Here is a 13,717-nt window from a genome sequence, read left to right as displayed (position 1 = left end):
GCTCGATAAGCTTCGATTGTGACCCTGTTTGGACTGCGAAAACACCTCATTGGCTCAATTCCCGCAACAAAACTCGCATACTCCGCCGCCTTTTCTTTTCTTTCGCGTAAGCGATGCAAAGAAGGACTGCGCCACCTCATTCATGCTGCCATCAGCAACAAATGTCCACTACAATTACTTTACAACGTGCATTATAATCTAAGGTTGATTGCTGACGCGACGTGCTTCAGACTTTGCGCACTCTCTTTTATCTTGTTGTAAGATAGAAAGTTTCCCTACCTTTGCCCTGCCCCTTTGTATCAGTTTTGTATTTTGAAACCATGTATTTAATATTGGTATGAAAATAAACGCTCACGTATTACTCCACGAGTCCAGGGTGTCAGTCTCAGTAAACCATGTTGCAATGGCGACAGAACAAAGAAAGCGCAACTGATGAAGGCCGATGTGAGCACATGGGAACAATGTCCGCAAAAAGAAATATTCTGAATTATGTCAATGAAGCTCTTATACCGTAGATATTTAAGCAATTGACACACGTATCAGCACAGTGACAGCACCTGTAGCTTGGTTTCTCAACTCGATCTGCGATATTTTCGCATAAACTAATTTGATCTGCAGGACCGGTGCCATCTCCACTTGAAAATTGAATTCCCCTTCTCCGCTTCTCTGCACGATAACAGGTTGGGCCGCGTGTGATCGAACAAAATGCTGCCGTTTGTGCGTTTGATCCAAATGGATCTTAACAAAGCAAATGTTGCCGCTCGATTTTAAAAACCCTTCCCAGAATTTTCAATTATCACTATTGTGATATGTTGTTTGCCAAACCAACTTTGATTTCGGCATCCCTTTTTCATGCTTTCCGAAATGGTGCCAAAATCGAGCAGTGGTTATAAGTAGGTTGTGTAATGAAATTATAAGCAAGGCTACGAAAAGCATCAAGATCTGCAAAGCTTTCTGCTAAACTTTCTGTCACTCATAACATAGGGAGTCAACAACAAAATCCATAGGCCACATTCCGTTCTAACCAACAAACTGTCCTTGGTCATTTCCATAAAAATTGCACATCCATTTTGAATGGCTGCAACACGCTAAGAAGAAGAAAAAAAAAGATCTGTGGCCAACGGTTATTCTTGGCCAAGACGTTCGCCTAATTAAAAAGCGATGAAACTGGGTTAGACTTCCGATTTCCCGATTTTCATGCGTGGTGGATGGAACTGATGCATTTTATGATTCGATGCCGACCAAGAGGCAATCTCGGGGGCACGTATAGGCCTTAGTTTTATTACTGGACAGAAAAAAACAAAAATGTACAAAAGAAGATAAGCTGTTAACTATGAGTATTTTTTGGTAAATTGCCATTACTAGAAAAAGAATGAAGAATAAGAAGTCATGACATGGTTATTTAAGATTGACTACACCAAGGCTGAGCTTCGATGTCGTCAATGCGAAGTCGCTTTTGGGGCTTCGGTATAAGTAATTGCTCGACAACATGTCTAGCTTGTTCGCTTGGCGCCAAGGAAGGATTCTTGGTCCACTCAGATGGCCATTTCACGTCCGCTCTCACAATGCGATAAAACAACTGCGACACGCGCTCGCCTCGATTGGGATTATACCGAAAAGGTAAATACCCAACCAGCAAAGCATACAGTATAATCCCCAACGCCCATGTATCCGTTAAACGGCCATCGTACCCCAGATTTTGCACAATTTCCGGTGCGGCATATTCTTCACTACCGCATCGCGTTTGTAACATGGGCGATGCCGGATCGACTACCCGCGCCAATCCAAAATCGGTCACTTTGAGATGTGGTTGGTCATTTTCCATGTGAATAAGAATATCTACACAAGACCAGACTTCGCCATCAAGCGATATTGTGGCCTCCAGCCCGTTTCGAACCATGGATACGGGAAGCAGCCGATCAATTGATACAACATTTATTACATCTGTATGGATCTGTATCGCATAGAAATCTTTTGCAGAAATGCTACCGAAACACAACGTTCGCACAGGATCTTGGCCATACAGGTCATCGGCTTCTCTGTCCATTCTACATCCTTCTGCAGCCTGCCCCCACTATATATACCATGCTGAAAATAGGCGAGCTAAGTATCCCGCGCAGCCTCAAAGAACTGCCTGCATTGATCACACGACTCCCGACCATGCTCACGATACTGGATGCCTTTGACGAGTGGTGTGTTGATGTAAATGTCGCCGGATCACCAACTATCTCCTCACCAACTCTCTCCAAAGAAACCTTCAGCAGGACAGAAAGCGGCCGTGCATCCTGAAAAGCCCATGCATTTAATCACCGCTTTTTTCCAACAATTATTTCCTGGTTCGTGTCACGGAATCTGTTTTAGCCTTTCTTTGCCGCCATGCCAAGACTAACAAGCGCACACTACGTCATAGGCCTATGCTCTGACCGTTTGCGGAAAAAACAGAATTGTGTCACCTTGGCACCGAGGAGCTTAATATAAAGAGTTTCATCAACCGGGGATTGCAAGTTTCAACATTTACCAAACTCTCATTCTCAACTTTTACATTATGTTTAATCAATTTAAAGAACAAGCAGCCAAAGCAGCACAAGGTAAGTTGCTTCGACAAAGACTTTGCTTGTTTTACTGAGAACTAACGAGTTTTCGCCTCTACTAGGTGCAACCTCTTTTGGACAACAAGCGGGTCGTTCTATCAATGACTTTACACAGAAAAGCGGTAAGAAGCACCTCTATTTCAGCCTGAGAAACACTCGTACTAAACCTAAAGTCGCAGGCGCTGGCAAGATCAATAGTCCAGTTCTGGGCACCTTGTCCGATGAGTGCCACAAGGCTGCTGGAATCTTGGGCGAGTTTATCAGTAAGTCGGGCGTTTTATTCGATATGTGTCAGTCGGTTAACACTTGAATTCGTCATTCACAGAGAAAGAAGAAATTGAAAATGGCTTCGATACGATTATTCCAGTTTCTGTCATCAAAAACGCCAAAGGACTAGCTATTTTCACCGTGGTGAAAGCCGGATTCTTGTGGAGCGGACGTGCAGGTAGTGGCATTGTCGTGGCAAGGTAAAGATGCATACAAACCCTTTTATCCGATGCTTTTGCTAAGATACATTGTTTGCGATAGATTACCTGATGGACGTAAGTGGGACGAGATAGGGAAAGAGGAAAAGGGAACAGTGATATTCACATGCGCCTTACAGGATGGAGTGCACCCACAGCAATTGCCACCGGAGGCATCGGATTTGGAGCGCAAGTGGGAGCGGACATTACCGATTTCGTTCTGATCCTCAACAGCGACGAAGCCGTTAAAGCTTTCAGCAAAGGAGGTAATGTCACCTTGGGTGGCAACCTAAGCGTGAGCGCTGGACCGATCGGCGCCGGCGGTGAGGCTTCTATTGCTGGTGACATCAAAGCCGGCAAAGTCGCTCCCATGTTCTCATACAGTCGTTCCAAGGGTCTGTTTGCAGGTAAGCTTGTGGATTGGATCAGAGATAGATAAAAGGAAAAGTCACTTATCGGGGACCAATACGTAGGAATGAGCATTGAAGGAACCGCACTTGTTGAACTGTCCAAATCCAACACGAAATTTTATGGTCGAGCTATCAAAGCGGAGCAGATTCTCAAAGGTGAAGTAGCACCTCCAGAAGAAGCTGCCGTATTATACGATACAATCAAACGCGCCGAGGAACGTGATCCTTATTAGTGAATTTTGACTGGGATCGTATGACTTTGTAATTCGAAAATACCCGCAGATCAAGAACGTAAAGTCTCGTATTGTACATAATATAGTAAACTGCACAAAAAAATATAGTCGTTTTCAGATTTTCTCTAAAGATCCCCTTCTCTCATGAGCTTCTTTACAGCGAATGGTGCGGAATAACCGGCCAATGATTTGCTATGCTCTCTTAAAAACGTTGCATTGCTTGTGCGGAGGGGCCGTGAGGCACAGCCTCGTTGGTGTGGCCCTGTCGGACCTTTAAAAAGTTTTGTGTGGTGTTGAATTTCACTGTCACAGTTGGTGAAATTCTTGGATGAGATTTTCATGCTTCGGGCGAGCATCTCCAACTAATCTCGGACTCTTTAAACGTCATGGATCTTTTTCATTTGCTTGGTAGTGGGGCTTCATTTGACAAGAAGCGTTTCAAAGGAGACATTGAGCTGTTCGATGTAAGTCACTCTTTTTCTGTTCTCCCGAGTCGGTTCGTTTACTGATCGCTCCTTCTTGGCCACCAGGCTCGGCAAGCCGCTGCAGAGAAAAAGAACGCCGCCGCTACAGATCCACAACTTCGATCCCAACTTTTAGATGAATTGGATTTTTTCAAAACGACGCATACTGTGGTTGGTGAAACGAAAAAGTCGAAACGCACAGACGCCGACAGCGCCACCACCGAGGAGCCAGCCTCCAAGAAGCCTAAATCATCCACCATTGTCACCATCAACACCCTGGAAGAGGCAAAGCAATTCCGAAAAGAACAAAAGATTCGAGTCTATGGATCAGACATTCCATTGCCATTCACCTCATTCGAAGATTTAGCCACTGGATCGTACGGTCTGGACTCATTATTGTACAAGAACTTGAAAAACAACAAGTACGATCAGCCCACGCCCATTCAGATGCAGTCCATTCCCATCATGCTAAAGGTATGTTTTCTCCAAACAATGGGCGACTGGAAGTCTCGGTTTGGCTAATAAGGTTCATCTTTATGTTTGCAGGGTCGAGATCTGATGTCCTGTGCACCTACGGGTTCCGGTAAAACATTGGCGTATTTGTTGCCTATTGTGGAGGATTTGAAGAAACCGGAAAAGGCTGGATATCGAGCATTGATCATTGCCCCCACTCGCGAACTCGCCCATCAGATTGATCGCGAACTTCAGAAATTAGCGGTGGGCACTAAACTGCGAACCAATGTGTTGACAAAGACAACTGCAGCTGACAAAGCGCAAGATCCTCAATCACGGAAGAAGTTTGACATTTTGATCACAACTCCCTTACGACTTGTGTATGCCATCAAAGAAGATAAAGTCGATCTGAGCCACGTTCGACATTTGGTTCTGGATGAAGCCGACAAACTGCTGGATGGTGGATTCCTGGAACAGACCGATGAAATCTTTGCAGCCTGCAGTGCTCCAACTGTGCGTAAATCGCTGTTCAGTGCCACCTTTTCATCCACTGTCGAAGAGTTGGCCAAGAGTGTTATGAAAGATCCTATTCGTGTGGTCATTGGTTCAAAGTGAGTAGGATGACCAGGAGCCGGATTCTCGAGTACTAATGATAACTCATTCATTTTTTGTAGGAATGCTGCCACAGATACAATCGACCAAAAATTATTGTTTACCGGAACGGAGGCAGGCAAAAAGGTGGCCTTGCGTCAATATATCCAAGGAGGCATCAAGCCGCCTGTATTGATTTTTGTTGAATCGATCGAACGCGCCAAGCAACTGTTTCACGAACTCGTCTACGATGGCATCAATGTCGAGGTCATCCATTCCGAGCGAACCAAAGCACAGGTATATCTATTAAATCCTGAGAGAGTAGCAAAAACAGAGAGAAAGGGGAAACTTACGGGACGCTTGTCTTTATCTTTTAGCGTGATCGTATTATTGATCAATTTCGCCTGGGCAAAATCTGGGTGCTTATTGCCACTGATCTGATGGCTCGTGGTCTGGATTTCAAAGCGGTCAATTTAGTTATCAACTATGACTTTCCTCAAAGCGTTGCAAGCTATATTCATCGAATCGGTAAGATCAACCTTGAATTCAAGGGTTTATGTGCTTGATAAAGATGTTAATATGCTTGCGGATGTATCACAGGTCGTACCGGTCGTGCCGGACGCACAGGTGAGGCCGTCACCTATTACAGCAAAGAAGATTTACCCTATTTAAGAAAGTAAGCAAACGAATGTTGCGATGGAATTTGTGCCCTGGTGCTGATCTTTTACTCTTTATCATTAGAATTGTCAACGTGATGAAGGAATCAGGCTGTGAAGTGCCCGATTGGATGTTGACATTGAAGAAAGAAAAGCTGAAAAGACCAAAGAAGCAGACCAATAAGAAGGATGATAAGAACAAATCCAAAGACGGCAAAACCGATAAGAAGCCATCGGGCAAAAAGCCAAAACTCAGTGAAGACAACGAAACGGCATCAGCATAGAATAAAAAAAAATAGCATCCTGTATTTTTTGCATTTTCCATTATATTACCTTTTTTTTCATGTATTTATGACCATTCACTATTCTGCTTTCAAATGAAGAGATAAAAAAGACATGGCATTGCACATAGATCAAGTTATAAATCTACAACTGCGCCAAAAGTCTCAAGCATCGGCTGGGACATGGCTTTTTTACATTACATTAAAATATCAATAGGAAATGGACGACAAGTGCATTGTGAATTCGTTATTCAAAAATGTCAACGTTTATCGTAGCCATTTTGTAATAACATGGTGGTATCGTCTCGATTAAAATGAGTGCTATTGCTGGATTGGAAGCTTAGATCGTCAGTGGCTCCAGATCCGTGTCGTTGATCACGAGACACGGAAGGGTGCAAGCTGTAGTTATCCCCACTGCTCAATGGTGCTTCGTAAGGTTGATTGGTTGATCCGGCTACGCGACTGTCAGTAAATGGATCAGTGGCTTCGCCTCTCTCAAAATCATTGGCTTGAAGCTCCACGGGACCGATGCGTACGGCAAATGGATGATGGCAAGTAGCGTGGGCTAACGAAGGATGGTACTGTCGATACGCAAAATAGGCTGCGGATGTACCCAGTAAGGCTCCGATAAATACATCATGCCAGTGGTGACGATAGTCTCGGGTGCGAGAAATGGCGACGAGTAATGCCCCTATTAATGGGAAAGCAAATAGGAACCCTTTATATGTATGCTATCATGTGTCTTAGCCTTCGTTCAACCCAGCCAACGGTCATGTTAATCCAAACTTACTCCGCGCTCATCGAACATGCGCATCTTGCCGGCCAGATAAAAGGCAAGATATCCCAATCCAGAAAATGAAACTAAACATGGAAAATTGGGTTAGCAAAAAAAGAAATTTGAAAAAGTCATGAGATGGATCGATGTGCGATGTGTGTATGTGTGTGCTTGTGTTTGGGATTGTGTCTGTGTAGGAGGGTATCGACTCACATGAGGAATGTCCGCTTGGGAAGCTTTTAAACCCGTCCTTCATGATATGTGTATTGAAAGGGGTAGCGCAAATGGTGTAATTGCTCAGTCCCAGAGGAGGATCGACGGAGCCAGCAACAGGCTGACATCGACTTAGAAAATCCGGTCTTGGTCTGCCGGCCGTGATCTGATACATGAGGGCATATGTTTAATTAAGTATCTTAATTTTATACTGCATGCATTGTCGGATCCTTCAATTAATTTTTTCTTGTCTTACCTTGATAACATCTGTCATCATAATGGTGATGGAAAGGCCCAAACAAAGACCTAAAATGCCGCTGTGAAAATCATGGACACTCCTTCGAAGTCCCAGAGATACACCAGCAATCACCAATATTGGACCGAAAAAACAGATAACCTTTCCATAGACTCTTTCAGTACTTTGGCAGTAAAGGTTTTTTTTCAGCAGGGTTCTATATGACTGCTTACCACCAGCAACCACACAGGGACAGATTCTTGGTGTGCATAAGGGAACATGATCGTCTTATCTGTCAATGAAAACTCGCGGCGAAAAGGAGGTATCACATCGATGGCAAAGAAAACGGCCGTCATAATGACGACCAGTAACCAATCGTATAGATAGGAAAGTACAATACGTCGTTGACGAGGATTCTTCCAGTCGGTTCCCAGCATTGAGTATAAAAGATGAATAAAAAAAAACCACGAGCCAAAAAACCAGGGCTATAAGGAGAAGAATAGCAGAACTAGAAACCGACTTTTTCAAGTCACGATCAAGGAGAATGGAACCGCCAAGACCCATTGTTGCTTACGTCGGTCTTTCTATTTTTACCAATGATGGTTGTGCAACCTTGGTTACCGTAACCCAGGAATATCCAGAACGAACGGAAACCAAATGATCGACTTCCGACTTGATCAACTGCATAAACCGCAATTTGCTTTTTATTTACATATCGGTTGACGACGGCAAACTAGCAACATTTTAAAAACGCATGCAATCTGTCATCTACGGTAAGTTTCTCAATATCGTTCAAGATTTTTGTACGCTGTTCTTTGTTATTCCAAACCGATCGTTGCTGAAGGCTTTCCTGGAGATCAGCTTTTTTACGATCCATGGCTCGGATGCGCGTCTCAAACTCGTAGAACAATTCTTCGGCCCGTTCCAAAGTACGCTCCAATGGGATGTGGCCTGTGAGATCGTTGATATACTAAAATAAAAAACGCAAGTTTTCCATAGTAATTTTGAATTAGTAACATTCTTGGCAATACAAAGTTTGGGCCCGTTTACCCTTAGCAACTCGTCAAATTGTTTTAAATCGTCGATAATCGTTTGTCGATGCTGATCCAATACGGCCAGAGCGACAAATAACAAAAAGTGAGGCGACAGATAGTTGGTCCACAATGTTTCCCACAACCGGATGACGTCTTGCCATTCAAATTCTCGTTTGAACCATACAAGAATCCAGCGAAAACAGAAGAACAGGTTCGATGTTTCTGTTGCCCGAAAATGCTCATAGAGAGGCGGATCCATGAAACGAATGAGAGCGTCCAGGTTTTTGAGTTGATTATGCATGCCTGATTGGTCGGTGAAGAAGTTGGATTGCTGTAGGAGGAAAATAGGAAAGTGTGAGTAACCTGGGTTATTTCTTCTTGTGTAATTTGTATTACCAATTGATCCATGAATCTGACAAAGCCCCAGAACGCCATGGCTTCATCTCCCATGGCGACAAAGAGCGGCGCCAAAAGATCCGACATGCCTTGCACATAGCCAAGATCGGTGTTGTAAAAGTTGTAGGTCACCAAAATATCCTTCATGATTTCCAGATTGGCGTTTGTCCCCACTGTCATGTCAGGATCCGGGTTGGGCATATCTTCACCAGCAAAAAAATCGATGGAGCGATCAGTGCGGTGAACATCCTTATCTACTTGTGAAGCATGCATCAGCGACATATGTTTCTTTGTAGCCCGTTTCTGTTGTTTCCCATACCGATGCGATGTTTTTCATCAGTGAATTCTTTTGTATTACGCGTCTCCATATCATTGAACCACCGCGCTTTGATCCGGAAATACTCCTCTCTGTTTAGAAAATGCAGTTAGACGACGAAATACATCAACCGAGGCGGTTTAACGTGATGAACGTACGTTTTACTTTGGCGAATAGCCTCACGTTCGTCAAATGTACTATCCCAAGGATAAATTTCCAGCAGAAACTTCCACGCCTCGATGCGAATGTCAGCATCCAAACCGCCTTGGAAGATCAGTTGATACATATGCGCTTGAGTCACTTTCAGCTGGCCGTCGTCATTGAAGCAGTGAATCCATTCCTCAGGCGATACAGGCGACCTTCGGGTGTGCTTTCGACGGGGCTATACACCCATCCAAAAAAAAGTCAGACCAGGCTCATTATCCACTAAATGGCACCACAGTAACTCACCTGCTGTAACTCGGGTGCATCGGCCAGTAACCCTTCGGGATCTTGCAAACGCCAGGATTCAGTGGCTGTGGGCTGATTTGGATGGTCAGGAATCCTAATTATTTTGAACTGTCATTCGCATGTTCAATATGGCAAGGTTATACATTAGGGGCCAATCCCTACCAGCGTGCCAAGTATTGCTGCGCTACGTCATATTCGTTCAATGTCCTTCGAACCATAGCGTGGCTAGTAAGTGCATTTACAGACGGTGTGATTAAAGGTATCAGGGATTGTGCCAAAGAGTTTTCCACCAGTTGAGCTACGGTCGACAGATATGAGCTAGCTGACCATTTTTGTAAATACAATAAACGATAATGTACCTGCTGTACTGCGGGAAATTTTGGTGATCTGTGACAAGCGTTCCATAACATTCCAATGAACCTCGTTTAGCGTTGATTGTAGTGATGGCTGCAGTGGTGGCTGCAATGGTGGCTGCAGTGGTGGATCATGGTTATTGTTAGTCATTGTTGCGCTTTCTGTATCCGTTATGTCTTTCGAGGGAGGGTTCACTCCCATCAATATGTGGACATGTTCATCTTTCAACGATCTTGCATGATGTAAGTTTATGCTGTCCCTCTCATTTACCGTTGTCCTACGCATGCAAACATCTACCTTTCTAATCGGACAAATGCCCCCAGAATATCTAGCACATCAAAGCCGGGCCATACTGAGGATGACGGGGTAGCAGACATGGGATACCACAAGGGTTGAAGTTTTTCTCCTTCTTGGGTGGTGATAACGAGATGTGGTTTTTCCCCAATTTTGAGTGGGCTTACGAAAAGCGAATAGACTTTGGTCAATGGGATCACCATTGTCTCGCAGTCACCCATATTCAGTTGCACTGTTGGAAAGTCTAAAAACATTGCAAGTTGAATAAAAGCCCTATTCATTCGTCGAATTTATTTTTCAATGCTGGATTCAAAGCTATTTACCTTGATCGGAGGCTAATATACCATCCAGTGCCAGGAATTGATCCAGATCTTTGGGTTCAATCAGATATTCCGGGATCCATGCCAACAGGATGTCAACGCCCACCTAATAAAAATATAAGCATCAGTATATGGCAACCTAAAAGTATTTTTGCTATATACCGTTTTCCCGGACAGGATTGCAAAAAATCCATGAAGTGAACTTGCGTCGCCTGATTCCAAGTAGAAACCGGACTTGGTGTATATCAAGCGTACGGTGTGTGCCTGAGTTCGGGGCACAGTATGCGAAGAGGAGCTACAAGGACTACGACTGTTCATAGTCAAGGGTAAAGAGAGATCTGGTGGTAGAACGGCATAAGCGTCAGGATCATAAGTGGGGTAAAGTGATGCATGCTGTGTACAGTTATGACATGTTGAAGCATAAAAATGTCAGACAGATCGTCGTGTTTCATGTCAAAATCAGCCACTTACGTATTGTTCGTATCGAGAGGAAGAAGGAAGAGAAGTGGAAGGACAGGGAGGAGGAGGAGAAGAAGAAGGGGTTGTTGCTGGATACATGGTATGGCAAAGAAGCAATGTTAACGATGAATGGAGTGAAGCTGATTGAAGCGAAAATAAAGTATTCCTTGGATTGGCGCCAAGCTTTCATTACAAAAAAGTAGAATTGGGTTCCCGCGAGATGGTCAGTGATCTGTGTGATTGGACGCTTGGCGCATTGACTTTTTTTATCTGTTTTTGGACATTGAGACCAACCCATTTTTGGGGCAAGAAAAAAATAGAATGGCCGGTTCGGACTAATGCGATGAAAAAAAAAAGTGGCACAGAATCCAGGGCTCAGTTGCAGATGCACATGGACAAATGCCCGAATTTCTAGACATTTTCGGCCCCAGCGACTTTGTCCCCTTTTTGCTTTCAATTTTTTTTGGCGCTGTCCCTCTTTCTCTCTTCTTCTTTACAGCCAAACCCTGAACTAGCATTTTAACACGTTTTTTCCGTCCCCAGTGCCACAGCGCTAAAGAGCAAACTTAGATATCCGCATAAAACTCCTACGTCTCTTCTGTTTATTATAAATATCAACCCTTCTCGCGGTCCATCATGGGCTCCAAAGTCTCTCGACAACGCAAACGACAATCCAATTCGCCTTCCAAGAAAATGGACGCCAAAAAGGTCATACCCTCCTCGCCCGTGAACTCTACCGCAAGCGAGAAATACCATACCGTTTCGTCGTCCTCGTACTGGTTGGCAAAAGATAATGAAGAACAGGATCGTTTGATGGGCGTAAGTCTATACACAGTAGCAAATCATGCATGAAACAACCCTGGTGACACTGACCTTCAATTAGCAACACTTTGCTGTGAAGGAAGGATTTGGAGGGTATGTCAACTGCCAAGCAACGCACATAACACCCTTTTTTTTTTCAAAAAGGAAAAAAAAAAAAAAAAAAAAAACCCAATTAAGAATATAAGAAAAAAAAACGAATCATTTAACGATTGACGACCCGAAAAGAAACATATTCACTCATCGGTCGTTTGGATAGAAATGTTTTGCCAAAGGTGCTGGAGGTGGTGCGGTTCGATGCCGGTACGAAATGTTTGGATGTGGGTTGTGGTCCAGGCACCTGGTGTTTGGATATGGCTACGGAATATCCCGAATGTCAAATCTACGGTGTTGATATGAGTGACATTTTTCCCGAAGCCATTCGTCCGCCCAATACCCATTTCATGCAAGCCAATGTCCTGGAAGGTTTGCCCTTTGAAGATAATACCTTTGATTTCGTTCAAGCTCGACTTCTTGTCGCTGCCCTGAAGGTCGAACAGTGGCCACTCGTCATCAAGGAATATCTTCGCGTTCTGAAACCTGGTGGCATCCTGCAAATGCTTGAACCTGATTACAAGGTAACTTTTTCTTTCTTCTGGAGAACCTGACCCGCTGAAAAGATAGAAATGATCGCCACTGGCCAGAGTGGCCCGTTCGTTTGTGTTTGCTGACAGGTAAATTTCACTAGGAAACCGGTGGTGGAGCTTCCTTGAAACTGGTTCAGACAGTGATCAAGCTGTGTCATATGAGGGGCCAGAATCCTCACATTGGAGCTGATCTAGCTCGCTTGATGGAAGAAGCTGGCTTGACGATACTTGAGAACCGTTATTCGACTATCGACCATAGCGAGGACACCAAACTGGCGGCGGAATGGATCTGGGACTGGTGCTATTTTGCAAAGGTGACTTGCGAAGTCATTGGACCCGTGGTGGGCGTTTCCCAAGAAGACTACCCTCAATTCCTGAAAGATATTGAATCATCCATGAAGGAGTATCACTTTACAACTCACGGTTACTGTGTGGTTGGACAAAAATCATCGTAATTTTACTAAAAAGCTAGAATAAACAAACATTTTGCATTTTTCGCTTTTTTCGTTTTTGCATAAATTCAATACTTTCTATACATGTTTATTGTAACAGCTTCTTTACGGCATCACTCACGGCTTTCTTATCAGCTTTGGCAGCGTCCACTGTCCATGCCTTCATCACTTTACCCATATCACGCAGGGTGGTGGCTCCCACTTGTTCAATCAATGCTTTGACCTGCTTTTCAATCTCTTCCACAGACATTTGTTCAGGCAAATAGCTTTGCAACACCTTCATTTCATTTTTCTCTTGCTCGGCTAATTCCGGTCGACCACCCGCTTCATATTGAGCCACTGAGTCCTGTCGTCGCTTGATCGATTTCTGAATAACCGATAAAACCGCAGCATCCTCGCTTTGTCCAGGCACAGCATTAGGCGATTTGATGTAGTACGTGTAATCGCTCAACACGCCCTTGAGCACATTCAGATCAGGCTGCTTCTTGGAACGCATCAACGTTTTGCGGTCTTCTTTGAGACGGGCCAACAAGGATCCTTCGCCACAGTGACAGCCAGTGTTAGCCAAAGCCCTAATACAAAGCCATGTGGTATTTCTGCTGTACCTTCAACATTGGCGCTGTAAAAACGGAGGGTAGCGTACACACCCGTTCGGAGAGATAAAGAACACCGGCTAAGAAGTGACATGGAGGGTAATTCGAAGGTTTAGGAAGTGAGCTTCTGCCCGAGACCACCCATCTCTCCGCCTCCCTTGTTGGGATGCGTTCTAAGCCACTTGATTCTCACTTCATTTGGATGGGGTTTAAAGCCCGCAATACCCGATGTTAATGC

General features: G+C 44.3%; 7 protein-coding genes across 7 annotated transcripts; 3 read left to right on the top strand and 4 right to left on the bottom strand.

Moving 5' to 3' along the window:
- Nucleotides 1-1,636: 1,636 nt before the first annotated feature.
- BYT42DRAFT_467920 (kinase-like domain-containing protein) lies at nt 1,637-1,804 on the bottom strand (the record flags this gene model as incomplete). The annotated part of the gene is made up of 1 exon (XM_051563532.1): nt 1,637-1,804. A coding segment is annotated over one exon (168 nt), but the record flags the coding sequence as incomplete, so codon positions are not given.
- Nucleotides 1,805-2,354: 550 nt separating this feature from the next.
- Nucleotides 2,355-3,810, top strand: BYT42DRAFT_581097 (uncharacterized protein). Its single transcript, XM_051569584.1, has 7 exons — nt 2,355-2,588; nt 2,654-2,713; nt 2,771-2,854; nt 2,917-3,058; nt 3,120-3,133; nt 3,196-3,462; nt 3,529-3,810. The coding sequence occupies exons 1-7, from the start codon at nt 2,546-2,548 to the stop codon at nt 3,696-3,698; spliced, it is 780 nt and encodes a 259-aa protein (XP_051420681.1). The 5' UTR covers nt 2,355-2,545; the 3' UTR covers nt 3,699-3,810.
- Nucleotides 3,811-4,050: 240 nt separating this feature from the next.
- BYT42DRAFT_520122 (P-loop containing nucleoside triphosphate hydrolase protein) lies at nt 4,051-6,169 on the top strand. The gene is made up of 7 exons (XM_051565267.1): nt 4,051-4,162; nt 4,229-4,636; nt 4,709-5,226; nt 5,290-5,503; nt 5,584-5,734; nt 5,807-5,882; nt 5,948-6,169. Exons 1-7 carry the CDS (start codon nt 4,085-4,087, stop codon nt 6,144-6,146), a joined length of 1,644 nt encoding a protein of 547 aa, XP_051420680.1. The 5' UTR covers nt 4,051-4,084; the 3' UTR covers nt 6,147-6,169.
- Nucleotide 6,170: 1 nt separating this feature from the next.
- Nucleotides 6,171-7,997, bottom strand: BYT42DRAFT_581090 (phosphatidic acid phosphatase type 2/haloperoxidase). Its single transcript, XM_051569583.1, has 5 exons — nt 7,600-7,997; nt 7,388-7,528; nt 7,132-7,297; nt 6,934-7,004; nt 6,171-6,874 (listed from the first exon to the last, which is right to left on the bottom strand). The coding sequence occupies exons 1-5, from the start codon at nt 7,801-7,803 to the stop codon at nt 6,404-6,406; spliced, it is 1,053 nt and encodes a 350-aa protein (XP_051420679.1). The 5' UTR covers nt 7,804-7,997; the 3' UTR covers nt 6,171-6,403.
- On the bottom strand, nt 7,998-11,199 carry BYT42DRAFT_581087 (rab-GTPase-TBC domain-containing protein). The gene is made up of 12 exons (XM_051569582.1): nt 11,002-11,199; nt 10,693-10,923; nt 10,534-10,636; nt 10,214-10,454; nt 9,922-10,148; nt 9,725-9,860; nt 9,563-9,656; nt 9,271-9,494; nt 9,116-9,204; nt 8,797-9,050; nt 8,417-8,731; nt 7,998-8,336 (listed from the first exon to the last, which is right to left on the bottom strand). The coding sequence occupies exons 1-12, from the start codon at nt 11,086-11,088 to the stop codon at nt 8,100-8,102; spliced, it is 2,238 nt and encodes a 745-aa protein (XP_051420678.1). The 5' UTR covers nt 11,089-11,199; the 3' UTR covers nt 7,998-8,099.
- A 224-nt stretch (nt 11,200-11,423) lies between these two features.
- BYT42DRAFT_581085 (S-adenosyl-L-methionine-dependent methyltransferase) lies at nt 11,424-12,924 on the top strand. Its single transcript, XM_051569581.1, has 4 exons — nt 11,424-11,808; nt 11,873-11,904; nt 12,068-12,425; nt 12,536-12,924. Exons 1-4 carry the CDS (start codon nt 11,626-11,628, stop codon nt 12,887-12,889), a joined length of 927 nt encoding a protein of 308 aa, XP_051420677.1. The 5' UTR covers nt 11,424-11,625; the 3' UTR covers nt 12,890-12,924.
- A 1-nt stretch (nt 12,925) lies between these two features.
- Nucleotides 12,926-13,603, bottom strand: BYT42DRAFT_581083 (Yqey-like protein-domain-containing protein). The gene is made up of 2 exons (XM_051569580.1): nt 13,492-13,603; nt 12,926-13,423 (listed from the first exon to the last, which is right to left on the bottom strand). The coding sequence occupies exons 1-2, from the start codon at nt 13,571-13,573 to the stop codon at nt 12,975-12,977; spliced, it is 531 nt and encodes a 176-aa protein (XP_051420676.1). The 5' UTR covers nt 13,574-13,603; the 3' UTR covers nt 12,926-12,974.
- Between the last annotated feature and the right edge of the window lie 114 nt (nt 13,604-13,717).

The sequence above is a fragment of the Radiomyces spectabilis genome (assembly GCF_025331425.1).
Source record: "Radiomyces spectabilis strain NRRL 2753 chromosome Unknown BYT42scaffold_11, whole genome shotgun sequence".
NCBI lineage: Eukaryota > Fungi > Mucoromycota > Mucoromycetes > Mucorales > Radiomycetaceae > Radiomyces > Radiomyces spectabilis.
The sequence above is the reverse complement of the archived record's forward strand: the minus strand, read 5'-3'. Positions and strand labels throughout refer to the sequence as shown.

What these genes read in the sequence shown, in the direction of transcription:
- BYT42DRAFT_581097 (XM_051569584.1), top strand. Translation starts at nt 2,546, where the DNA reads ATGTTTAATCAATTTAAAGAACAAGCAGCCAAAGCAGCACAAG. An exon ending in TGACTTTACACAGAAAAGCG is followed by an intron (nt 2,714 to 2,770) that starts GTAAGAAGCACC and finishes CTAAAGTCGCAG; the next exon opens with GCGCTGGCAAGATCAATAGT. An exon ending in TTCCAAGGGTCTGTTTGCAG is followed by an intron (nt 3,463 to 3,528) that starts GTAAGCTTGTGG and finishes ACCAATACGTAG; the next exon opens with GAATGAGCATTGAAGGAACC.
- BYT42DRAFT_520122 (XM_051565267.1), top strand. Translation starts at nt 4,085, where the DNA reads ATGGATCTTTTTCATTTGCTTGGTAGTGGGGCTTCATTTGACAAGAAG. An exon ending in GAGACATTGAGCTGTTCGAT is followed by an intron (nt 4,163 to 4,228) that starts GTAAGTCACTCT and finishes CTTGGCCACCAG; the next exon opens with GCTCGGCAAGCCGCTGCAGA. An exon ending in GATTTACCCTATTTAAGAAA is followed by an intron (nt 5,883 to 5,947) that starts GTAAGCAAACGA and finishes CTTTATCATTAG; the next exon opens with AATTGTCAACGTGATGAAGG.
- BYT42DRAFT_581090 (XM_051569583.1), bottom strand. Translation starts at nt 7,803, where the DNA reads ATGCTGGGAACCGACTGGAAGAATCCTCGTCAACGACGTATTGTACTT. An exon ending in TGATGACAGATGTTATCAAG is followed by an intron (nt 7,298 to 7,387) that starts GTAAGACAAGAA and finishes CTCATGTATCAG; the next exon opens with ATCACGGCCGGCAGACCAAG. An exon ending in CCCAAGCGGACATTCCTCAT is followed by an intron (nt 7,005 to 7,131) that starts GTGAGTCGATAC and finishes TTCCATGTTTAG; the next exon opens with TTTCATTTTCTGGATTGGGA.
- BYT42DRAFT_581087 (XM_051569582.1), bottom strand. Translation starts at nt 11,088, where the DNA reads ATGTATCCAGCAACAACCCCTTCTTCTTCTCCTCCTCCTCCCTGTCCT. An exon ending in TATATTAGCCTCCGATCAAG is followed by an intron (nt 10,455 to 10,533) that starts GTAAATAGCTTT and finishes CAATGTTTTTAG; the next exon opens with ACTTTCCAACAGTGCAACTG. An exon ending in TGATGAAAAACATCGCATCG is followed by an intron (nt 9,051 to 9,115) that starts GTATGGGAAACA and finishes CTTCACAAGTAG; the next exon opens with ATAAGGATGTTCACCGCACT.
- BYT42DRAFT_581085 (XM_051569581.1), top strand. Translation starts at nt 11,626, where the DNA reads ATGGGCTCCAAAGTCTCTCGACAACGCAAACGACAATCCAATTCGCCT. An exon ending in AACAGGATCGTTTGATGGGC is followed by an intron (nt 11,809 to 11,872) that starts GTAAGTCTATAC and finishes ACCTTCAATTAG; the next exon opens with CAACACTTTGCTGTGAAGGA. An exon ending in TGCTTGAACCTGATTACAAG is followed by an intron (nt 12,426 to 12,535) that starts GTAACTTTTTCT and finishes AAATTTCACTAG; the next exon opens with GAAACCGGTGGTGGAGCTTC.
- BYT42DRAFT_581083 (XM_051569580.1), bottom strand. Translation starts at nt 13,573, where the DNA reads ATGTCACTTCTTAGCCGGTGTTCTTTATCTCTCCGAACGGGTGTGTAC. An exon ending in TTACAGCGCCAATGTTGAAG is followed by an intron (nt 13,424 to 13,491) that starts GTACAGCAGAAA and finishes ACTGTGGCGAAG; the next exon opens with GATCCTTGTTGGCCCGTCTC.